The 26,865-nt window shown below is 32.3% G+C and overlaps 2 protein-coding genes across 2 annotated transcripts; one reads left to right on the forward strand and one right to left on the reverse strand.

The window, feature by feature from the left end:
• Window positions 1–4: 4 nt before the first annotated feature.
• Window positions 5–14,170, reverse strand: LOC113090344 (TBC1 domain family member 20-like; the record flags this gene model as incomplete). Its single annotated transcript, XM_026256224.1, has 7 exons — window positions 13,952–14,170; window positions 13,032–13,217; window positions 12,859–12,939; window positions 11,552–11,738; window positions 11,115–11,216; window positions 3,937–4,078; window positions 5–175 (listed from the first exon to the last, which is right to left on the reverse strand). Coding segments are annotated over exons 1-7 (933 nt in total), but the record flags the coding sequence as incomplete, so codon positions are not given.
• A 955-nt stretch (window positions 14,171–15,125) lies between these two features.
• Window positions 15,126–26,639, forward strand: LOC113090343 (diacylglycerol O-acyltransferase 1-like). The gene is made up of 11 exons (XM_026256223.1): window positions 15,126–15,476; window positions 17,795–17,882; window positions 22,607–22,647; window positions 24,026–24,111; window positions 24,276–24,328; window positions 25,010–25,115; window positions 25,299–25,427; window positions 26,065–26,139; window positions 26,269–26,372; window positions 26,434–26,472; window positions 26,562–26,639. The coding sequence occupies exons 1-11, from the start codon at window positions 15,286–15,288 to the stop codon at window positions 26,637–26,639; spliced, it is 990 nt and encodes a 329-aa protein (XP_026112008.1). The 5' UTR covers window positions 15,126–15,285.
• The last annotated feature ends 226 nt before the right edge of the window (window positions 26,640–26,865 follow it).

Here is a 26,865-nt window from a genome sequence, read left to right on the forward strand (position 1 = left end):
TTTGCAGCGCTGCAGACTGGGTCAGCAGAGAGGGGGGGCAGCTCATGAACAGCCTCTGAGCTCGACCAATCAGATCCTCGTACGGCAGATCCTGAGGCATCTGAGACAGCAGGTGATGAACGCTGGCCATATCACACTCGCTGCTCTTCACTTCCTTCTGTCTGTACAACACAATCTGATCAGAGAGACAGAGAGAGAGAGAGAGAGAGAAGAGAGAGAGAGAGAGAGAGAGAGAGAGAGAGAGAGAGAAAGAGAGAGAGAGAGAAGAAAGAGAGAAGACAGAGACACAGGTTGTCCTCCGCGTCAGACGGGACCCACAGTCCATTCACTGACCGTCTGACACATACTGTAGACAAAACTGACAATTCAATCTGATCGACTGGCTTTATTCAAGTATAACCGTCCACTGGGACACAAATGCTGTGTTAAAAATGTTAAAATTACACTTCTGAGGAAGAATTTTGTTGAAGTAGACAAAAGGTTCATAACTTCTAATATATGAAAAATATAAAAGAATAGTTTTTTAATCACTTAGTAGCATGTAAACTAGACATCCATGAACAGAACAATATAGTCCACTGTGAAATAAATCAGGTTTTATTTGAGTAAAAGAAAAAACAAGAAATCAATGTGTAAACCCACAGTACTAAACTAATTAGACAAAACTTTGTGCTGAACCCCTTTTTGTTTTTTTTTTTTAAGTAAACAAGTAAGTTATTCTGTTTCGATTTATACTAATTTTTATAATTGATGTTTAAATAAGAAAAGAATAATAACTTTAAATAATAAATGAATAATACAAAAGTACTGTATATTTAAAAACATTTAATTCTTAATCTTAATTCAAGATGTAATCTCTGAAAATAAATCTTAATATATTTAATATATAAGTACAACTTCATATCACAAACAATCTTTTATGTTTCAAAGATAAGACAAATGAAAACTTAAAAAAATATTCTAAATTGATAATGCATACTACAATAATACAGTAAATAAACTATAATACACACAAAACTTTATTTTTTTTATTTATTTTATATTACATGATATTATTTTATTTGCTTTTATTGTTTTTAAAAGTAAAAAATTAGCCAAATAGGGTACAAAAAATGTATTTTAAATTCTAATTCAAGAGACATTTTCAAAAAACAAGTCTGTAAAACAAGTAAATGTCTTCTTATGTGCAGATAGTTTTAATTTAAAAAATATATATAAAAAAAATGTGACTAATTGTAAATGTACATGCTCACTCTCCTCCCATCTAAGTGGGTGATTCTTGGTCAGAATAAGATCAATTTTGGACCAAATCTAAACCGTTTCCTTCACTTACAAGCAAACAGCACTGAGCTGCCTGTAAGGACTAACTGTAAAATACACCAGCGGTTCACTGCAGCCGATCAGACTCCAGCACGGGTGTCTACAGTCCCTCCCAGCACAGGTCAAATAAGAGCAGCTCAGAGCTGAGCCGGGTCACGTCCAGCAGTGTGTGAGTGCACCGAAGAACTACATTTCCTGCTGGCTTTCTTCTCCTGACTTCAAACGGCCGCTGGCCCCCTTTGCTTTCGCTGTTGTGTCTAGCAGGGGAGCGGCTCGTGGAGACAGAAGAAAGAGGCACACTTCCACACAAACCTCTGGTGAATTCATTAGAGTTGTTTAATTAACTGATCCCGTTACAACAAAGTGCCCTCGATTCCTGCATCAAAATGAGGAAGGAGTGGAAAAATAAAGAAAACCCCTCTCAGTGCAGCCACGTTTGTTGTTTGAATTTAGCGATCGCCTAAATAAGTGAATTAACAAATACTGAGGCACAACATGGTAAACAACTCCTCTTTAGGAGTACAAAAGCTTCTTGATCTGCACTCTCACTACTGACTGAAACTTCAGTGTAATCATGGGAAAACTATAAACTACTGTTCACAGCAAAAGAGTGCCATCCTTGAGGATAGAGACCGTTTGTAAGACAAGTCAGATGGACACACGCAGACATGAATTAGTTAATGAGGAATGACCTGTTTAGAGCTCACATGTAAACGAGTGAATTAACACTGGCAATCTGATGAGATTTAACATCACCAGTAAAGACCAATGTTGTTATTGTTAACTAAAACCGGAAACTATAAAAAATCATTTTCAGTAACAAATGAAATAAAATATATAAATATGATATAAATATAAATGAAAATTATTAACTGAAATAACTGAACTAAGTTGAAGTATTAAAAAGGTCAAAAACTGAAATAAAAATGTAAATATAATAACAATAATAATTACTATTATTATAAATATGATTATTTTAATATATAATAATAATTATTATTATAATTATTATAATTATTATTTCATATTAAAACAAATGGAAGAAATATTAAGAAAATAATAAAACATTATTATTATTATTATTATTATTATTATTATTATTATTATTATTATTATTATTATTGACGTCATCCTTTAATATGAAAAAAATTAAATAATATATAAAATGTTTTGCCTTGGTTTCTATCTGCAATGAAAAAGTTTGTTGAAGAATATTAAGGACTAAAACTGAAATAAACAAAAACTAAACAGTATTTTTTAAAAAATCATAAAAATAAATATTAAATTAACATACTACTACTACTACTACTACTACTACTACAACATATAAATATAAATGAAAATTATTAACTGAAATAACTGAACTAAGTTGAAGTATTAAAAAGGTCAAAAACTGAAATAAAAATGTAAATATAATAACAATAATAATTACTATTATTATAAATATGATTATTTTAATATATAATAATAATAATAATTATTATTATTATTATTATTATTATAATTATTATAATTATTATTTCATATTAAAACAAATGGAAGAAATATTAAGAAAATAAAACATTATTATTATTATTATTATTGACGTCATCCTTTAATATGAAAAAAATAAAAAATTTATATAAAATGTTTTGCCTTGGTTTCTATCTGCAATGAAAAAGTTTGTTGAAGAATATTAAGGACTAAAACTGAAATAAACAAAAACTAAACAGTATTTTTAAAAAATCATAAAAATAAATATTAAATTAACATACTACTACTACTACTACTACTACTACCAATAATAATAATAATAATAATAACAATATATTAGATGAAAACAAAATAAGAAGCTGAAATAAGTTAATAATTTAGTAGTAAAATGTTAGTAGACTAGTAGTTAAATAATTCAAACTGAAATGTATTGTATTTTTATAAATAATACTGTGCCCTTTTAAAATAAAAACCTGCTTAATGTACCTTGCCAAAAAAAAAAAAAAAAAGTCAATTTGGATAGATGAAACTAAACTAAAGCGCTTGTCACCCAGGCAGATGAAGAAGACAGCTCAATGTTACAAGGATGCACGATATTGGATTTTGGCCGATATTCGATATGCCGATATTTTCAAAATAATTTTGGTCGATACCGATACCGATATATATAAACATTTTCACCTGATATATTTAAACTTTAATTTTACTGAAGAGAAATCCATGTATCTCTTCTGTACTGATTCTACCATAAATGTATTATTTTACAAATGTAGACAGACATTCACACCTGAAAAACAGGTCAATTATTTCACTTGGAGAATATCGGTTTGGCTCATTGGCAGAAATATTCATATCGGCCGATACCGATGATGGTCATTTTAAGCTTTTATCGGCCGATACCGATGTTGTGCCGATATTATCGTGCATCCCTACTTTGAAACATGGTAAATGTGAAAGTGGCTTTTTCAGCATCTTGTGGCAGGAGTGTTGAGCTTTAAGGATGCCCAGTCATGTTAAAATATATTTTTAGAGACCCTTCTCTCTCAGGAACACTGAAAAGGTCAAACCCAGCACTGCTGGACGTCCTTGAGAGGCTGGAGATGGAGCGACTAAAGCACAGACCGCAGAGACGCTCCTCCTTACCACAGCGGCGAAGTAGATGGCCATCAGTGGGTGAGACGCCAGGAAGAAATCATAGAGCCGCAGAACATGCCGGAAATCTGACAGGACGTAACCGTACCATGTGATCAGCCAGCTCAGGGCGAAGATGGTGCCCACCTCAGACCTGCAACACAAAGACAATCAGTGATCAGCTCTCATCTGTTAACTTGAGGTAATGCATTAGAAAACATGAACGAACAATGCCTAACAATATGTTTTACAGCATTTATTCATCTAGAAGTCATTTTATTAGTAATGCATTCATCTATTAGCAATTTTAATTAATTAATTAGCAATTTATTGATTCATCTATAAGTCATTTTAATAGTAATGCATTAGTCTATTAGGATTTTAAAAACTAAATTATTAAGAATTTATTCATTAATCTATTTATTTTATTAGCAATTAATTAATATATTAGCAGTTTTCTTTAATTACTTAGCAATTTATTCTTTAATCTATTAGTTATTTTATTAGTAATGCATTAATCTACGATTTTTATTTTTTTATTTAAGCAGTAATTCATCCATTAATTTATTAGGTATTTTATTAGAAATGCATTAAGCTGTTAATTATTTAAATTAATTAATTAGTAATTTATTAATTAATCTATTAGTAATTTTATAAGTAATTCATCAATCTATTATGATTTTATTAGTAATTTATCCATTAATTGATTAGGTATTTTATTAGTAGCGCATTAAGCTTGTAGTAATTAAAATAAATGTATAAGGAATTTATACATTAATTTATTAGTAATTTTTATTAGCAATGCATTAATCTATAAATAGTTTCGAATGATTTGCAATTTATGAATTAATCCATTAGTAATTTTTGGGTTAATTTATTAGTAAATTTATTAATGTAGTAATGTAAGTAATGTATTAAAGTAATTTTTTCTTTATTAATTTTAGTCATTTCAAATTATTAGTAATTTATAATACTAGTGACATATTAGTAATAATGTTATTAGTAATAATGAAATAAACTTTCGAGTTGAAAAATGTATTGTTAAATGTTAAATTTGAGATTAAGGTTATTAAATGCTGTAGACGTCCTGTTCATTCATTCATTCATTCATTCATTTATATATTTATATATTTATATATATATATATATATATATATATATATATATATATATATATATATATATATATATATATATATATATATATATATATATATATATATTTATATATTTATATATATATAAATTCATATTATAATTTTTTTCAATTTGAGCTTTATTTATTTAAACTAAATGAATTTAAACTGCATGTAAAAAAGAAACATTTCCTTGGCATTGTTTTCCAACGTCATTTCAGAGCACATGCTTATATTTGAAAAAACTCATGATTGAGCCCCAGGAACTGAGGTTTGGGACCATGACAAAAGCACAAAAACTAGCATTAAGCATGTATAACGAGGCAGCACGCTTGTATGTGTCATGTAGAGTATGTATCCGGCAGAAGTAAACGAGCTCAATGGCAACACGACCTTTGAAAGGGCCTATAATCTCTGAAATGGACATCCAAACATGACAGGACTCAGCAGAGCTCCTGTGAATCCTCCTGAAACTCCTCTAAAAACCCACCCAGGCATTTAGCACTTGCAAAACACAGGAACGCATGTCTGACACATTCATTCATCACCGTCTCTGATGTCACTGATATTCCACACAAACAATTTAACGCTGCTGTAGGCCTTTTCTCCACTCTGTAAATGTGCTGCAAGGTCACGAGTACGTGTAAGACGAGAACAAAAGTGACCCGCCAATGGACTACAGATGCACTACAGCCACAGATTTTCATTTATTTATTTTACCAGCCATGAAACTGTAAGTGCATTACATGGGCAACTGTATGAGATTTTTTTTGTTATTATTATTTATTTATTTAAATTTATTAAATTAAAATTAAATTTCAATTAATAAAATGTATTTATTGCTTTTAAACATTTAAACCACTAAGGAACTTCTCTTTTTTAATGCTTCCTAATGCTTTGAGACGTAAACATTACAATTGTAATTTTAGTGTAAAATACATTTATTTTTATTATACAATTTTACAGTTTATTATACAGTTTATTATAATATTTAATATAACGTTTCATTTTTTATTACATAATAATTACAATAAATTATACAATAGAAAATCATGACAATTATTATTATTATTTTAAAGTCATATTTAATTGGTTACAAAATGTGGAAATTTGGTTTAAGAAAACTGGAAATTAAAATTGAAAAAATGTGTAAAGATATATTTTGTACATTTTATTGTACATTTCTATTGTCTTTTCATTGACCTACAAGATTTGACAAATACAATATTTTTTTGTTTGGTTGTGTTGCTGACGCATGTTTAACTGCTTTGAACTACTTTTTGTCCCCACTTCAAACTACAGTACGTACAGTATACTCCATACACAATAATGGCAAAGCTAAAAACTGGTTTTTAACATCTTTGAAAATGTATTAAATAAAAAAACTTATCTGGGACAGTCAAACTTTAGCTCAGGAGCATTCATATAGCGTTCAGATGTTGCTGCACTTCAATGAACCTCAATACCACACATCATGTTTAAAGGACACCATCTCTTCTCATCCCTAAAGTGAAGTGTGCTGGGAGCAGGGACTAATGGACACATCAGAGAAGAAGAAAGGCTCAATGCACCAAAATATAGAGATAGCCTTGATGAAAACCTAGTCTAGAGCATTCAGAAGCTGAGACTGCGCAGAAAATGTACCTTCCAGCAGGACAATGATCCTAAGCAAACAGCAAGAGTGGCTTATAGACAACTCTGTGAACATCCTTGAATGGCCCAGCCACAAACTGGGATTGAATCCAATCAAATATTTCTGGAGAAACCTGAAAATGTGTGTCTGCCCCATCCAACCCGACTGATGTGCAAAGCTTGCATCATACCAAAAAGTCTTGAGGTTTTAAATGTGCTTCAAGTACTGAGTTAAGAGTATAAATACTAATGCAATGCACCTATTTCTGTTTTTATTATTATTATTCATTTACGAAGTTGTGACAATACTGTTTTTGCTTTGTCATTAAGGTGTATGGAGTGGATATTGCTTTACGGCAGAAACATGAAAAAAATGAAGGGATATGAATTAGGGATGCACTTTATTATCGGACTGAATCGGAATCGTCCCATAATGTCTTTAATTGTAATATATATATACACTGATTTATTCATTAATCATGTGTAATATGTAAAAAAAAAAAAATATGTTAAATCTTAAAATACAAAGTTAGGGTTAACTGCATCTTTCTGGGGGGAAATGCAGCAATTGATTTATAGTTTATTTATAGTTTTTTTTTAAACTTCAATGTACTGTCAAAAAACCCTCATTATTGTTCATTTAATTCTAACAAATAAGAACTAAAATTCAAAAAATTAATAAAAAAAAAATATAGGCATATTGGATATTGGCAAAAAACCAATATCATGCATCTCTAGTATGAATGCTTTTTGGATTTAGGCACAAATATATTATCTGTAAAGACCGACTGATGCACAAAGACAAACAGGAAAAAAACATTTATTTTTTAGGCTGTCTCATCCGCCCATGGCCTTTTTAAAAGTTCTGCATTTTTATTAACTTGTTTGGAAAGATCGATAAAAGCAAAAGCAACAGCACCTGAGTGAGCAACACCATCAAACCTGTGGACCAGCGCTGCGACGAGACACGCACATGCAATATTGATGAAGAACCTCTTATTCTCTACATTTTAGATGAGTCGCCATTAAAATAACCTGCTTTTACAAACGCAAGCCGGAAAAGCCACACGCAATTCAGAGCCTCAGGTTTACGTGAATACTTGCAGATGCAAGGCGACATCAACAATGTATCAAGAATATCAACAACTTTGTTGGCTTGCCACACCAAACAGTTTTCACTTAAACAAAACAGTCACACAGCAAGAAAGCATGCATCTATAAGCATCAGGTTTTAAAAGACAAACCACACAGACTGACAACATTCAAGATGCATGTGAGGAATATGCAAGCTTTTTTTTTTTTACTGTCTAAATTAGGATCAACAATAACGATGATCATTATGTGAGTTTCAGCACAGGGCTTACATTCATACGACACAACCTTATGTTTCTTTACTATGAACAAGCATTTTTATGCAAATGCCAATATATTGTTTTCTGTGAGGTTTAGCAGTTTTTGATGATTGAAATGTGTGTTTGATCTAGCTACTGTAGCTAGGGCTAGGTATCGAGTTTGATACTTTTTAGACACCGACCAAATTGTCTCGATACCATTGCATATCGAAAAACGTCTCGTCATTAGGTACCAAATTTCGATACCTAAGGAGTTAATCTCATAAACGTCAGTGAGCCAATAAACCTGCAGCACTATGTGTGTTTGACTAGAAGCGGCGTGGCGCAGATCGATCAGTGTTTTTACATCTGCTAAAGCATGAAAGGCCCTTATAGCTCTCGTGGTTCGTAATACACCGATCGGTCTGCGTCATCGGTTACACACAGAGATGTGGCTCACATGTGAGGCTCTAGAGTAAATGCGTCCCAGGCCAGCCCCCTTAGATGTAAGGCTTAAATAAACCTAAATGCTTAAGGTTCAAAATTAACACTGGTGTTACGTGACCATTCATGCACACTGTAGCATCATGCTACATAAGACAATAAATAAGGTTTATATTCCGCTTTTACTCAAAACTCACTTTAAACCACCATCGAGTGTTTGTAATAACTTCCGATTGCCGTCTAATGTGTGTTTTGGCCATGTGATGTTGCTGAAATGAAATATGTTATTACCTCTGAGTCAGAGCAGCGATCATGGATGAGAACAGACAGACAGCGCTGGAAGCTGCTAATGCTCATCACTAAATCAGTGGAAAATGGATAGAAATGAGGAGTCTGTCTGAGCTATGCATTTTAAAACAAACACACACACTAGTGTAAATGTAGCCAAACAGATGTGTAAACTGAAGACCATTTGAGCTTTATTAAAACTATTTGCACTGATATACTGTGTTGGTTACATTTTGTTCCTTTGTTAAAATTGGTATCAAAAAAGTATTGTTCAGGAATCGGTATCAAAGTCAAGGTATCAGTATCGAAAATTTCGGAACGCTACTCAGCCCCAACTGTAGCTGACTATGGGATTTATCGAGATTGCAAGAATGAATAAAATGAGAATTAATTTCTTAATAAAGAAATAAACTCAATTACATTATGCATGATATTTCTTTATCTGCAAACATTTTAATGCAAATTATAAACATTATTATTACTATTATTTCTCATATATTACAGTAAGAAAAACATCAAAAATGAAAAACACTATAACAGTAATCAACTAAAACAAAATATGTAAAAATAAACTACATATAATAAACTACACGACCTAAAGCACGTGTTACCAAGTGTTTATTTCATTGACAAATAATTTACGTCATAATGTCCATCAACAACACTGACGACAACGAGACGATAATGGACAAAACTTTTTTTGAATGACGAAAACTATGACGATTCAACTATCAATGAACAAAATCGATACTTCTTTATCTGCAAACATTTTAATGCAAATTATAAACAGAATTATTAGTATTATTTATCATATATTACAATAAAAAAACACTATAACAGTAACAAAAAAAACTATGTTAATTATATAAATACTGAAAAAAATGAAATCGCAGAGCAATAAGCACTAACTTAAAATCAACAAATCCTTACTGTTGAGCCCTGTGACAGTGAGTTTGATAAAGGACCGCACACAAAACCGTCTCTCGTGAGAGTATTTCATAAAGCGCCTGTGTGTGTGTGTGTGTGTGTGTGTGTGTGTGTGTGTGTGTGTGTGTCCTTGCAGGGAAATCAGTTTTGATCTGACAGAGGTGACGTGAACTGTACATCTACTACACACTGCTACTCCTCTTCTCTCGCCCGATTCAGTGTAAACCGCTCCCATCTACCGGCAGCAAACGTACAGACATTCAAGAACCACGTCACAGATTTCAGCAGCTTTACAGTCACATACAGTGTGTAATAGTCAAAGATAAACCTGTTAACACATGACTCTGTAGTTGTTTAAGATGCCCTCTGTTGCCCTCTTCAGCACAGAGAAGTATATTAACCTTAGCTGGTCAGATGCATTGAAATCAATGATCTGGGATCAAAACAAACCGATTACTATTAATTTTTTTTTGACAATTTGATTTTGTAACAGCAAACATATTTTTAGTAAAGCACTTGGAGAGCAAGCACACTGTTCAATTCTTCTGCATGTTCTTCTATTTTCTTGGATGTCATGTTTTGTTATTCACCCTTTTAGATTCAAGGCTACTACGATAATGGATGAACTTATCCTTTATAAAATAACATTGGTAACGTATAACCGTAAGTCATAATTGACAGCATGTCACAGATGCTGCTGATAGATCTTTACTTGTATTTAACGCAGTACATTTCTTTAAGCAGACTTAATGGTTGTTACACTCAGTAATTTATATAGATTATTTATATAAAAAATCTGATTTGTGAGATATAAAATCAGAATTGCAAGAAAAAATGTTTTGCAGGTTTTATGAAGGTAAATCTAAGGCTTATAGAACATGTAAAGAATAGTTTCAAGCACAAATTCACATAAATTTTGTTAAGTTTTTCAACTTTGTTATACACTTATATCTCAAGTAAATGCATCTTCTTGATTTAAGGGTGTTTAGAGATTTGTATTGAAGAAGAAAATCAGGAAGATATTCATTTTCTGCAACGTATTCAATATTTAATGTGATTAGTTCATGAATTTAAGACTTTCTACTCTGAACTTGTGGAAAGGCAAATTAAGAGGTTTTTTTAAGACCTGCAGAACCCCATTTTTTATTCTGGCAGAAACAGGCTTCCATAACCAACAGCAATTTAAAAAAAAAGACAACAACCTTTCTGCCAAGCCTTTAAACCAGAGGCTGTTTATGGCTGATGCATTAATATATAACTGATATGCAGTCACAGCTGGTTATTTACAACAGCTTCAAACATGCCTGATCCAATCAATTTAGAGCCAGAACTACCTTCAAGTTTAATCTTCATAAAAACTGTAGCTGTGTAGAACATGCATGTAAGAACGTGGATCAATCACAGATAAACCAGTCACTAGTCAGCAGTCTACCTGATCATGAAGTCGTGTAACTCTCGGTCCACGCGCTCCAGAATGGGCATCAGATAGTTCAGGACGTGCTTTGTGCTGTCCATGGTGGGGTCCATGAAATCCCTGCAGTTTCCAGCAGAAGAAAACAGAAAATACTTAAGATAAGAATTCTTATCAACATCAGAGCAAAACAAAAAGAAGTAATTTTTGCAGCTCAGCAGCAGCTACAAGGTCATGGGTTCGATTCCCTTGGAATGCATCTGATAAAATGTCATTGCTTTGGATAAAAGCGCCTGGAAAATGCACAAATTTAAATGTGCAAGTTGATGATGCATCAGTCAAGTTTTTGATTTATAATCCTAAAAAAATTTTAAATGCTTATGTGAAACTAAATTCTCTTTTGTTGCAAGAAGCAAAACATAACACTGTAAGAAGATCATAAGGTCAGGTTAATTCACCTGAGATGATGATTGGACAGTTTCTCCATGATTGCGATGGTCATCTTCTCTCCCACCACCAGCAGGAAGGTCACCACGATGTCATGATATCCCTGATAATAGTGCAGCTGAGGATTTCTCCTCAAAACATCCAGAATGATGTCGATCAGCTGCTCCTGGAGACCCTCTCTCTCATCCACACGCATGCCTGAGAACAATCACACCACCACAAAACCAAACGCATTACTAAAAAAAAAGCACTGTTCGATGGAAATTAATTATTCCAGTAGGATCAAACCAACTCTGTAGATATAATGACGTGTAAAACTTTCCAAATATCACATGGAAAGCTCAAGGTATGTGTGCTGGGATAGATAACACACAATCAATGCATTGTTTTGAATTCACAGTGAAAGAACGTCACAGAAGGACAATGGAAAGATTGGTGATTATACAAGCAAACATTAATATGCAGAAGAATATTTAGATGTTCTCAATGAGGTACAACAGTCTGTGACCACAGTGAAAATGGGGAAAATAAATAGATAAAATAAAATAAAATAAATTTAAACCTGGCAATGTAAAAATAAATAAATAAAATGAATAACAAAAAATCTTACATAATTTCAAATATTTATATAAAGAGGAATAACTGGGTGTTTAAAGGTCAGGAGGTCAAATCTCTACATTGAAAATCTGGGATTTTAAATCTAATTTAACTGTGGTAATATATTACATTTTAGGGTTAAAAACAATATTAAAGAAAAATAAAATGAATAAAAAAAATACATATCTACAATAAATATCTTATTTCTTTCAACTTTTGAATTGGTTTGTTGCATTAATATTTTGAATTTTAAGTTGTTTGTATAAAAGCGTCTGTTAAATGAATACATAATATTAATATTTCACTAACTCTCTAATCTAGAATTAATCAAATAATCAAAAATCTATACTGATAATATTGCACTCTAATTGTTATATTCTACTGATAATATAATTAATATTTTGTTATCCAGGCTATTAAAATATTATTTAAAAAATAAATGGAAGAAGCTATTGAATTAAAATTGTTTAGCTTATCTATTTATTTATTTAGTTTTTCATTATAAAAACCTCACACAATTTACAATAATAAAAAAAAAAAACACAAATCAGTCAAATCAGAATTTTTATATTTTGGATGTCAGATTTTATGGCATGCTGGACATTAAAATGAATAAATGCAAACAGTGCTGACTGTAAGTATGTCTCAAACAGTCCAGAGTGACTGAATCAGATCATGTGATGGTGTGTCATATTCTTTGACTCATTTATCAGATACTGACCTTTCGGGAAGCGTCGCATTGATCTCCTGACATCGAGCACCACCTGTCTGTAGTCTTTGTGGTCTTCTCGGTCATCTTTGGCTTTAAATGAGGAATATAAAAAAAGAAATAAAATGTAAAAAAGAACACTGAAGTTTTTGTGGCACGTCCCAGATGCACAAACACACACTTACAGGGTTTGGCAGGCAGACTGTACACATTGATACTGAGGAGTTTGGGCCAAACTTTTCTTCTGATGTCATCCGTCAGCAAACCTCCTTCGCTCACAGCCGCCCGCCGCAGGGTCTCGATGTCCACAGGGTCACTGTTCAAGGCCTGATGGATGTCCAGGAGCTTCTGTTTCTTCCAGGGTAATTGTTCTGCAGATAAAATACAAACTTATGAAGCATGATGCAAAATTAACACTAAACATGCAGCAAAGTGAATGCCCAGTTTGCTGTAAATTTTCTCTGAAACTGAGCATTGCACGGCTTAAATCAGTGGTTCTCAGAGGAATCACTACATGTTAAATCAAAACTAATTTTAATTTAATATTTGCGTTTTTTATTTTCTTGTATGTAAGCACAGTGCAGTGATAATGTTTAAATTGTGTATTTACAATGTTAAAGTCTCTGACAACGATAAATAAGTCTTATTGGGAATAAAGCTTCATGTACAGATATAATTATGTGGTTAAGCCAGCAAAACTAAATATGAAACAAAACCATGATGTCACATGACGCTGTGCAACACAATAACCTACCCAAAAAATACAATAACAGCGTAAGATCTCTTGATTATCTGAATCCCGAATTAATATAAAAGATTACCCACTAGCTAGACTTCATTATATATTTTTCACTCATTTAGTGACATAAGAGGTCTCTCTGAGCTTCGATGACGCCATATGGACCCGTCAATCATTCGCTGTCAATATAATGGATCTCTTACACATTCAGTGGCATAATAATTCTCTCATAAACACATTAAATGGTTTTCTCATGGATCTAACACTCACTTAGAGACATCATAATAACTAACTTCTAACCCAACCATAATGAATCTCCCACCTATATTCAGGACATTAAAATTGGACCGGAACCCGGTAACTTACCTTCATGTTTCCTGACAGACGCTTGAGATCCGCTCACCGACAGTCGCTTCCTCGCTTTTTTCATCCCTTAAAGCGACTCACAGTAATAAGGATATCAAATGCATACTGTTCTGATGATTATGAGATAGTTTTAATTTAAAAACTGACAGTAAAAACAAAAAGAAAGTGACGGTTATGATTCTCCTCAGATCGACGTCGAGATGTGGAGTGAGTGCTCACTGCTCGTCAACCGAGCTTTACGCTTACCGGCGAGTCACTCAACCAACCATGGCTGCTGTCAACGTCTCTCCTGATTGGTTTAAAGACAACGAGAGGCTCGACGCCATTGGCTCATTTGAAATTTGATTCTGCCCATGATGACAGACATGCGGCGTGTTTGTATTTACATGAGTTATCACTTACTACCGCCGCAATTTCAGGTTTTAAGTTTGACATATAATATAATATAATATAATATAATATAATATAATATAATATAATATAATATAATATAATATAATATAATATAATATAATATATCGCGTTGGATAAAATAGTTTTTTAAATGACTAAATGGATATGACATGATTTGATATGATATATATATTCATCATATATATATATATATATATATATATATATATATATATATATATATATATATATATATATATATATATATATATATATATATAATTTATGAATAAGTATAAGTAAAATTTCAATAAAAATAATACATCAAATATATGATATTCTAAAATATATAATAAATAATGTTTTAATAAAATAATAACAATGCCACTTCTAATTGTACTACTAATGATCATCATTACCATAATTTGGATTACAACATTATTCAACAGGGCACAAAAAAAAAAAAAAAAAAAAAAAAATCTCAGAACATTCTGATAGGGCAAATACTAAATGGAAAACGTGCTGCATTATTATTGTAACCTGAACTTGTGTCTACATTAAACAAGGCCTAACTTGTCAGATTTATAAAAACTTTCCAAGTTGATCTTACTGTATCCATTGGATAGCTAAAACAATAAGTTAGCTATTTCAGTTTTATATATATGTATATATATATATATATATATATATATATATATATATATATATATATATATATATATATTATGACAAACTATTGGCAAATCGTGGAGATGATTTTAAAAGGGGCTTTATGATTGAGTAAACTGTGCCATGGTGCATCTGGAGTCGCGCGCGCATTGCGCAACGCTTGATGTGCCGCGCGCGTCCTGTTCGATTCAGCGCGCTGATATCAAAGCTCGGCGAAACGGCAAGAACATGACAGAGACGACGGGTCTATCTGCTTGATCACAACCGCGAGCATGGGCGACAGAAGCGAAAAGGGCTTGGTGAAGCACAAACGGAGAAGCACGATCTCCGGTGACGCGGCGGGAGCTCATCAGAAGACGCTCAGCGGACAGGTGAAGGAGAAAGAGCAGACTCAGAGACCGAGACACGACACACCCGCGAATAAACACAAGAATCACCGCGATGCTGGCGACCACGACTTCAGGTAAGATGTGTTATTCAACTACAATGTTTTTGACTTGCTTTATGAGCCACATGTCTCTTTCTCTTTCTCTCTCTCTCTCTGTCCAGAATCTAGATAGATCTCGAGATGATGCTACTGTACAGACACGTGTCCAGGGATGTAGGCCTATGCCTTTTTAGTTTCCAATCATTCATGCAATATTATTGCAATATGTTCAGTTATCATTTTAAATCCAGTCTAAGTTTTAGTAATTTTGTTATGTGCAATGTTAGATTTTATTGTATTATTGTTTCTATTTATCTTTATTTATTTTAGTTTTAGTAATTTTAGAACTTTAGTGTGAGTTTTTAAATTTTTCAACAGATATTTTTTATTTATTTTATTTCAGTTAACAATTTTTTAGTTAACAATAACATCACTTTATTAGACATATTTAAAAAGATTTTAAAAGATTTTGTTAAGTTAAAATTATTTTAAACTTATTTTTATTTTAAACTTATTTATTATATCTCAGCTTTCATTTGATTAATTTTAGTACTTTTATTGATTTCAGTTATTTTCCAAGGCAAACTTTTAATTCAAAAGAGATTTAAAACGTTTTTTTTTTTAAGTATAGGTTTTTCACCTTATGTTCATATTTTTTTTAATATTTTTACTTTTAATAGTTTTAGCCCAACTCAAAACAGCACTGTTTATTGGAAATACCAAAGCAAGTGCATTAATTTGAAAGACAGCACAAGTGCACAAGTTGCCTGGTTGCAACTCGCAAATGATCATAGTGATATAAAATTCTTATACATCAATGCATATTTATTTTCTAGTTGTAACCAATGACACACATATGGATTTCAGTTTTGTTAAACATTTTCTGTATGCTAATAGGTTCAGTATTTGGTAGTCTCTATACAAGTTTATTTAATGCTTTGTACCCTCATGTGCACACTGAAGATGTGCAGGGAAGTGTATGAAGGTCAGGAGGCCTGAGAAATGGTGCAAGCGAGCACATGGAGTAATCACAGTATTATAACTCCAGCAGCAGTCGGTCACATACTGTACAGTATTTCACTTCAGTTGATTGGTCACTCTGGTCTGCTTGGCTTGGAAGCTGCGACCATATAGTGTTAAAAGCACTGAAGGCTAATCATGATGTTTCCTCAAGCCTCCTAAACCGAGGATGGAAGTGAAACAACCTATGTAATGCTAGTTCTCCTTTCAGTGCATGTGTCAAACTCAGTTAGGTTTTTAATGGCGGTCACAAAAAACCATAACAGACACGTTCAGAACAACTAGCATACTGCTTCCTGCGCAATATATACTGTACACGTATATTTAGTATAGATATTAGTATTTTCAGGTAATAATCTTCATGTTTGCAGTATACTGTATATAAAAGGACACGAGCGGTGTAGTGTTATAGTTTTATTATTATTATTTTGAATTTACTTTTTTCTTTATACTTTTAGTTTTTATTGTAATTTGAGTTTAAGTTTCAGTCATTTGTTATTTTTGTAATTTTGTTTATATATTTTAATGTATAAATTGATTTAATTTTGTAGATTTATTCTATTTTTTCACTTAATATTTTTTAATTCATAGAATTTTAAGTTTATTAATTTTAGTACTTTAAGCTCATTTGATTTCATTAAGTTGTCAACATCTCTAATGTTTTAACTTTAGGATTTTTCTTTAATATTAATATTAATATTTATTTCAGCTTTTAGAAGTAGCGAGAGATATTTGAATAATTTTAGTTAACATAACAACACTGATGTACATCTCTTCAGGTAATGCCACTCCTGGAAATGAGCTGTTGTCAAATGAAATCACTTATAAAATCAATCAATCAATCAATCAATCACCTTTATTTATATAGTGCTTTAAACAAAATGCGCCAAAGCACTGAACAACATTCATTTGGAAAACAGTGTCTCAATAATGCAAAATGATAGATCAGCGTGACCGCAATCTTTAATAACCTTTATAAATCACGCCTCATACACTCTAACACATTAAGAGTGAGATGGCTCAAACTCTGGCATTTCGTCACCCGTTTCAACATTTACTTGTTCTCAATCAGTGTCTTACAGTATAAACTCAGTGTCAGGGATGCAATGATGTCTAAATGTCATTGCATCATATTGAGTGTAAATGCACTCAAACGCTGCAGGAACTTCTTCATTTAAAACAAATGACACTTGTTTGCAATGACATTCAGATGTTTTAAGTGTCCAAATACTTTTCTGGGCTGTAGTCTGAAGCCTTTAATAGCGGTATATCAGACTAGAAATGCATATGCATGTGATCAGCTCCTGCTTGACTCATTTTGTCTGTCTCTTCAGCTGCCATAAGCTGCAGGAGTCGCTGCTCAGCTCCGACAGCGGCTACAGCAACTACAGAGGAATCCTCAACTGGTGTGTGGTCATGCTGGTGAGTCTCCAGCACATGTTATGTCCAATATTACATGCCCAGAAAATACCCATGTTTGCTCTAGATGAGAACAGATTTGGAGAAATGTAGCATTGCATCACTTGCTCACCAATGGATGCTCTGTAGTGAATGGGTGCCGTCAGAATGAGAATCCAAACAGCTGATAGAAACATCACAAGTAATCCACACCATCAATATCATCTTGTTTATCCAAAAGCTGCATGTTTATAAGAAACAAATTCATCAATAAGGTATTTTAACTTGTAAACAGTGCTTGATCTGTGCGTATTTCTCACCTGATTCAGACGAGTTGACTTTTTCACTGGAGAAAGCAATATTACGGATAGGACTCGTATTTTAATCTGAAGAAAGTTAAAAATGTCTTTGAGGATTTGTTTCTTGCAAACATGCAGCCTTTTCACTTCACGAGATATTAACTGATGGACTGGAGTGCTGTGGATTCTGACGGCACCCATTCACTGCAGAGGAGCCATTGCTGAGCAAGTGATGCAATGCTACACTTCTACAAATCTGTTACCATGAAGAACCCACATTCAAGCTATTACTGTAAGACTTTATTAAAGTGTACTGGTGTTGTAAGATGAGTGTGTCAGTGCCATGTTTAGGCCCTCGCTGTTACCTGAACATAAACACTGTCACTCAGTTGGACTTGAACCTTTGGATGGCTTCGGTCTTATCACACTGGTTATTTTTGTTCTCTCTTCTGCTGGAATCTTTCCCGGTGTTTGTCCTCAGATGATCTGGAACAACAGAAATGAAATCTAGATGGAAAGATCTAGTAATTGACCATGCATTTGACTGAATGATCAGAAAGACTATGTTTGCCCTTCATCGCGGTCAGTTGCTTCAAGTTCATTCTGGGCTATTGAGAAGAACTAGGATTGAATCGAGTAAGAGTTTGACCTTTATCCTCGGCTCCGGTCTCGTATGATCACGTGACACGCAGCACAATGCCAGACGTATGAGTTAGAGTCGGATTTCTGCAGTGGAGACAGAGAGAAGTGACTGAAGTTTTGCTCAAGTTGTTGTGACAGCCTCGATTCACATGAGTTCCCACATTAAACCTTACAGTTCAACCCAGAGGGTGTTTATTCCTCCGCGATCTCTCGCTGTCTGTTTGTTTGTCCTCTCAAAACAAGCAGCATGCTGTCTGAGGTTTAATGCATTCATTTTGTGTTAAGTGTCAAAGAGAGTTCAGAGTCGTCTGCTTAGCAAGACTAACAAAAATTACCATGCATAACTTGTTTTATCAGCAGTGTTATTTTAGTACTATTTATATAATATAATGTTATATTTTTTTGTGTTTATCCTTTTCAGTGTATTTTAATTTTAGTTTGTAATTTTGTTAAATATTATTTCATTAGTTTTATTTAGCTTTCATTTATTTTTATTTCACTGGTAGTCATTTCAGTACTTTATACTTAAACTCATTAATTTCAGGTATTTCAGGTTTCATTTTTGTTTGTTCATCTAATATTTATGTTTTATTTGATTTCAGCTTGATTTTAGTATTAATTATATAATATTGCAATATTTATAAATATTAATATAAATATTTAGAATTATTTTTATATTTTCAATTTAAGTTTTAGATTAAGTTTTAGAGATTTTGTTATGTGATTTTTGCCTTTTTTTTTAAATGTTTCTATTTAGCTTTTAATGGATTTTATTTCCATATTAGTTGAACTAAAAAAAATTAGTAGTAATATAAGTAATTCTAGTACTCAACTTATATTTAGTGGTTGTGAACTTAAATGTTTTTCATCTAATATTTATTTTGTTTTGTTTTATGTTTTATTTTATTTTATTTTAGTTCATTATTTTACATTATTTCCTTTCATTTCAGTGACTGAAAATGATTTTGAATAGTTTTAGCTTCAACCTAAACTTATTTCAGTTACTTTTCCAAGGTAACTTAAAAAAAAATTAAGTTGCAACTTACAAATTGACATATAGATAATATTTGTTTTAATTATATTTCAGCTTTATTTCAATTACCCAAAATTATTTTAATAGTTATAGATTTTGTAATTTAAGTACTTCAACCTTAATTTATGTTATCCAGCTAGTTGCAAAGCCCCTTTTTAAGTTGTAAGGTTTTTTTGTTTTTTTAAGTTTTTAATTTAATATTTGTATTTTATTTTATATATCCAAAATAATTTATAATAGTTTTAGTTTTAGTTAACAACACTGTTTATTGGGCCTATACCCTTATAAGACATCATAATATATATATATATATATATATATATCTCATTGCAGATTGGAAAGTGTTTTGCTGAAAACCTTTGGCCGTTCTAGACTGACCTTTGACCCACTAACAGATCCTGCCAGCTCTATCTCAGTCTATAAATACAGTGTCAATGACTCTGACATTTAATATGCTGAGGATGTATACGCTAATGCTGCAGGGACGTCACTTATGATGAGATGTCAATCACAAGACTTCAAGTCCATCTCAGTCTGTCAAAGCGAGAGGCCGAGTCTTAGAGACTCTCTCCTCTGCTGTAATGAAAAGTCAAACACTTCCTGGGATTACTTTAATGAACGCTCAGAAATGTCACCCGTCCTCTAAAAATAAACATCTATTTCACCCTGAACCGCTGAGAAACTGGAGCAACATCTTCAAAGCCAGGGAAAGCAAATCACAGTTCTGAAGCAGTATTAATCCTCGCTTTGAAACGCCATCACATCCACGCTCTCTGTGGGATTTAGCTGTTACTTCATTTTTTCTTTTTGCCATATTCCCATGGAACATCCTCAAATGCTTTGAATCCGTTAATGGATAATTATGAAAGTCCAGTAGAAAGGCGACTGCTTTTGAGTGATTTCAGCTGGAGGAAATAGATGGAGAGCAACAGCAGGGTCCTGAAAGTCAAACTCTCATTCGTCTCTCCGTAGAGAAAGACATTTTTAATAATAGTCGATAAACCTTTTAAAACAGAGCTCGGAGATTTTAAAGTGACAATATTTTATATAAAAGATCAGGGTGATTTCAGTGTCTTTTCTTTTTTCTTTCTTTTAATTTTTATTCTTGTATGTTGTACTTTTTTTTCATGGATCTTTTATAGTTTTATAGTAATTTCACTCTTTAAAGAATGTAAAAAAAATTAGCTTAAAAATCAAATGCTCTGTTAAACTCTTTCCCTCAGAAAATATGATGTATTTATTTGAATTGTTACAAAATTTCCATCCATTTGCATTACACAGTTTTAACATAAACTAATAAACTTAATGTGATTCATATTTGTCATTCATGCATAAATGAAAACAGGTCAGATTTCTGTAATAATTCTAATAAACGGATTGTGTTTCAAATGCACAATAACCAGGTTTATCTGTTTCTCATCAATAAATCCAACTTGTTTCAATCTCTTGCATCCTAACTAATGAAATATTGCTTGTTTTGAATGAAAATGTAATTATTTCAATAGAATTAATGTAAATGGTTAGTAACTAAACCATGATTTTTGAGTGCAGAAATATGACCTGTTTCATTAATGTATGACTGTCAATATGCACCATATTATGTTTATTATTATGTAGAAGGATGGAAATTTTATGTGCAATTCAAATATATAAATCTTAAATTTAGGTCTAACTATTTGAGGGTTCAAGTCAATGGCAAGTCTTTTGGAAAAGAGCGTGTGTGTGTGTGTGTGTGTGTGTGTTTGTGCTGAAATGAACCAGAGTCCCACAGCCTTTAAGCAATTACCCTAGCATGGATCTATGTGCTAAATCAATTAGCAATATGCCTTTAATGAGGTCAGGGTTGAGTCTGGCAGTTTTCCCGACGCAAATCTAATCAAATGGCCTTTGGAATGAGAAAGTCTTTCGGCAAATCCTCTTCTGTCGTATATTATCGACGGTGGTTCAAAGTCTTCAGGCCTTGTGATTTGATTAAATATTAAAGCCTTCAGGTGCTTTGTTATGCTTTTAATGAATAAAACGACCAAATCACAGTGAATTTGGTTTAAATAAAGCTGATGTAACACTCAGAAGAAGTTGATTTTCATTAGCTGAGTCTGAAATACGAGCGCAGAAAGCTAAAGCATGAAAACTGCTCTAAAAGGTCAGATGTGTCAGAATGAGAGTCCAAGCAGCTGATAATCAACAAAATGGGATTTAAGACAAATTATAAATGAAATGGTGTCTTTTTATTATTTCTCAGTTAAAATGTGGCACAGTTCTTTGTGAAATTGAAATGTCAAATAAAATAAATGATACAAAATTAAAGAAATCTACTAAGTCAACTAAAGTTTTGCTTCGAGGCAACCGCAGGATTTTAATCATGAACCAAACAGAGTTGCTGCAATCATGCAGTTTTTTATTTAAGTTAGATTATATAGTTTTGAAAACTGCATATTTTTACAATTTTTGTACTTTCTGAAAGAAACAGAAAAAGCAGACAGGAAGATATGAGATGCAAAAATAAACTACTAAGTCATTCGAATAGTCATTTGGTTTTTTATCCAACCAGGAATGTTTTCTCGACATATCATCCAGCAGAGCAAACGCTTAATATCGCATCTTCATACTCTACCAAACAGACACAAATGTGACAAAACCTCCTGAATCATCCCGTTTATAGAGTTAAACATCAGTTGTCCTCCAGTTTAACTCGTTTTCCTTTCGTTTTGCTGTAAGCTTGGATACAAATGAGCTGCAGATGCATTAAATTGGTTCATTTGTTTGTGTTTCAGGTTCTGTCCAATGCACGGCTGGTCCTGGAGAACCTTATAAAGTAAGTATATCATTACCATCATTTGTTGCTTAATTCATAAATAAAGCAGCTATGCTAATTTGATTTCTCACGCTCAGTGACTCACTAATTCCTGGCTAATGATCCAGCTGAAGCGTCTGAATGAGACAGATAATGACTGTGCCCGGCAGGAACTAAATGCATGTCTTTTGTTACTTGTCATTAAGCAAGCACTTTTATCCAGAGCAGCATATAGTGCACTAATCGCTGGGCTCGTCCCTCTGGAGAAAGATGTAGTAATGATGAAGAAAATCTGCGGTTTGATGGGTGTTTCTACCAGGTGTTGAATGCACAAACTTTGGCTTCTGGGATTTTTCAGCCCAGCCTCACTATACATTATTCAACATTAGCATTAGCAAATCTGAGGCTTTCAAGCAAACAATAGCAATACAGTCATGCTTATTTATTACATTTTTGGTTTGTTTGTTTGTATAAATAAAATGGAGCTAAACTGTAGAAAATGTAAAATAGAAATGTTTTAAAATTGAAAAAAGAAAAAAAAATGTTTTTAGCATTGCATTGCATTGTGTAACTTTTCTTTCTTTCCTTTTTTGCATTGTGGCGTTTATTTTTTTTTATTATTATTATTTTTTATGACTTAAACACATTTTTCACCAATTCTCATTTCTGCTTTAAGAAAAAAATCCCATTCCAATTACAAAGATGTAAATATTTGTCATATGTTATATATAAATAGTATTATGTTTATTGCATTTTTACAAATTATATTATAAACGACATAAATTATATACACATATTTCCTATACATTCATACATATATGTGTCACAGTGAAAAAAATATTTTTCTTTCTCTATAGAATGATTTCATGTACTGTGTAATAATCATAAATTATTATAAATTATAAAATGTTTAATAAAAATGTAAAAATGTATAATAAAAATATTTATTATATTTTATTATATATATACATGTATATATATATATATATATATATATATATATATATATATATATATATATATATATATATATATATATATATATATATATATATATATTTTATAAATACAATTATACAAATGTTATAAATATGTAATGATTTTATATACTAAAATTATTCTAAATTATATTATAAAATATACAAATTGTATAATACATTTATATAAATTATATTTACATACATTTACATTTATACATAATATATGTAATATAAAATTATAAATGATTTTTTAAAATTAATTATTAAATTAAATCCACAAATTATATTCATATAATTATATATATATATACATGAATTTATGTATATAAAGTATGATGAAAAATTGAAGGCAGTGTTTACTCAACACATGTTTCTCATTAGAAATGCATCTAAATGACGTGATCTCCTCTCGTCTTCAGATATGGCGTTCTGGTGGACCCCATCCAGATCATCTCTCTCTTCCTGAAGGACCCATACAGCTGGCCGGCCCCGTGCCTGATCATTGGTATGATGAGTGTGTGATACATGCAGATCAGCTCGAGCTGAAGACATCATTTCACACCACATTTACACTTTCTGTCATGCATAATGTAAGATCATAAAAATCCACTTCAATATTCCATGCATGCTCACTTCAATATGCCGTGTCTGATCTGTTTGCTTTTGCAGTTTCCAACGTCTTTATAATGGCAGCGTTCTACATAGAGAGAAAGCTTTCTGTGGTGAGTTGCATGCTGGGAATGAACTGTGTGATTACAGACATGGATTACAAATATAACCAGTTACACAGAAGAGTGAATCTCAGAATCCAGATCACATTTTCCTCAAAATAAATAAATAAAAACAAATAAATTGTATAAATAAAACAAAGCTTTTTTCTTTTTCTTTTTTTTACCTTTAAGGTTTTCTTTGCATTAGGACATTATTCACATGACAGTTAAGCACACTTTTATCTTATTCTTAATAGTGCTATGTGAAAATATCCCATCCTCATTACTATAATGCAAAAAAATATATATATATATTTATTTATTTATTTATTTATTTATAGATAAACTAAATTTAAATGATGATAGAATATAAATGTAAAATCTACCATATAAATTTGGATTATTATTATTATATGTTATATAAAATACAAAAACTATGCAATATATATATAATTAATAAATCTGAAAAAACTATATATAAATATATATATTTAAAAAAAATTTAATACATTTTTCCCATTTATTTATTTATTTTGTATTTATAATATACGTTTGTATTGGAGATGAAAATTTCTTCCTGAGATTCCACTGAGAAGATTTGAGTATTTATTGCAGGTTAAGTGTATATCTGTTAGCACAGGTGCTTTTTCGTTGCTGGTTTGTTTTAATAAAGTCATGTAATTGAATTTCCAGGGCATCATCTCCGAGGGCACCGGGACATTCCTCCACTGCATCAATCTTGCAGCTCTGTTATTTGTCCCAGCCGGGACAGTTCTCAGCCTGACCTCTATAACCCCAGGTATAACACTTACACCTTCAATCTTACAGGAAAAAGTGGTTTTTTTCAAGCATTAACTACTAAAACCTCTATCAGTGGCCTTCTGACCATGTGATTGGGTTGTGGGTATAACTATAATATTATGTTTTTATTTATTTGTTGGCATGTTGGAAATGTATTGCTGTCTCGTGGCTGTGGTTTCAGTGGGTAGTGTTCTGGCGTTGAGTGTCTTCACCATTCTCTTCCTGAAGCTGTATTCATACAGAGACGTCAACAAATGGTGCAGAGAAATCAGACAGGCCAAAGCTCGAACCCTGTCCCGCTCTCAGTCCTGTGAGTCACCCTCCAGCCTCACCACAAACCACACACAAACTCACATTTTCATGCATTCATATCTGACGTCAAGCTAATTCTAACATTCACATGCATTTCTGTGCATGAATGCTTCTAGATACAGTACACAGTCATTGTTGTGAAACGCAATCATTGCACAAATCTTAATGCATGTATAGAATGCATTAGAACTATCATTGCAATATATTCCTCTCGGTTTGAATGCATTGTTTTTGATTTGCATCCAGTTGTTAATTTTGCAGCAGTGATACCTGCCGCTTGTCCTCCTGCAGCACCTGCGCTTCATAAACCCTGTATTTTCTCATCTGGTGTTTGCTGTGAAGGGCTTTCAGTGTTTGTCTGAATCTGTACAAACAGACTGGGATGTGAGAGGCATAGCACGTTTTATGTTTGCTCATAGTCTGAGCGTGAGCATTAATGCTGTACTGTACTGCCACATGCTGGACACAGAACAACAGCACATTTAATGCAGCTTCACCATCAGCATTAAAAAAAAGTGTGATTAATTTTCATATTTGATCAGTGAGTCCTGTTGTTATACTTGTTGTGGCTGGTCTCCTGGCAGAGAATATCTGAATGTATTCAGTGTGTGTTAATGTTTGATTTTCTCCTCTAGGCCCGTCTGTGCACAAAGCCAATGGCCCGACTGAATACACACACGTGAGCTATCCAGCAAACCTCACACACAGAGGTCAGTCACTACACAACAACTCAACCTGTTTAACAAGGAATATCAGCTCGCTTGTAATTAAAATATCAGTTCAAATCATTGAATTGAATTAATAAATAATGCATTTAATTGGAATGTATTTAATTACAGACATGTATTATTTTATCTTCGTCCCAACTCTGTGTTACGATCTGAACTTCCCGCGCTCTCGGCGGATACGGAAGCGTTTCTTACTGCGCCGACTGCTCGAGATGGTGAGAGACAGCAGAGACTCACGTTTACAGTCTGCACTTTCTGATAATGTCTTTCTTGCAGGTGTTTTTAATGCAGTTAATGCTTGGATTAATGCAGCAGGTATGCAACGAGTCGTTTTATTAGAGCTTAATTGTGTGTGTATATGGCAATGATGTTTTTAATGATTTTTTTTTTTTTTAATTTAATAGTGGATGGTTCCGACGATTCAGAACTCAATGAAACCCTTTCAGGTAGAAACACCCTGTAAATTCAATCATATAAAGTAATAGTCAGAAAAAAATCTAATTATTTAAAGGGACAGTTTATTGAACCTTTAGACAAAAAAAAAAAAAAAAAATGATTTTGCATATGGGTTTTTGTTTAGTATCATATCTGATACATCAGGATTTTATGGCTAATATAGTGTTATATAGTGAGAATATGAAGAAAAACAAATACCTCAGTTTCATTCAAAAGCTCAAACTGAGCAAAAATATGCCAGACTAATGACAT

Source organism: Carassius auratus, unplaced genomic scaffold (genome assembly GCF_003368295.1).
Source record: "Carassius auratus strain Wakin unplaced genomic scaffold, ASM336829v1 scaf_tig00054400, whole genome shotgun sequence".
NCBI classification, from domain to species: domain Eukaryota; kingdom Metazoa; phylum Chordata; class Actinopteri; order Cypriniformes; family Cyprinidae; genus Carassius; species Carassius auratus.

Coding starts and splice junctions, on each gene's coding strand:
- LOC113090343 (XM_026256223.1), top strand. CDS start 15,286: ATGGGCGACAGAAGCGAAAAGGGCTTGGTGAAGCACAAACGGAGAAGC. Junction 17,883..22,606: donor ACTGGTGTGTGGTCATGCTG/GTGAGTCTCCAG, acceptor TTTGTGTTTCAG/GTTCTGTCCAATGCACGGCT. Junction 25,116..25,298: donor CCTGACCTCTATAACCCCAG/GTATAACACTTA, acceptor CTGTGGTTTCAG/TGGGTAGTGTTCTGGCGTTG.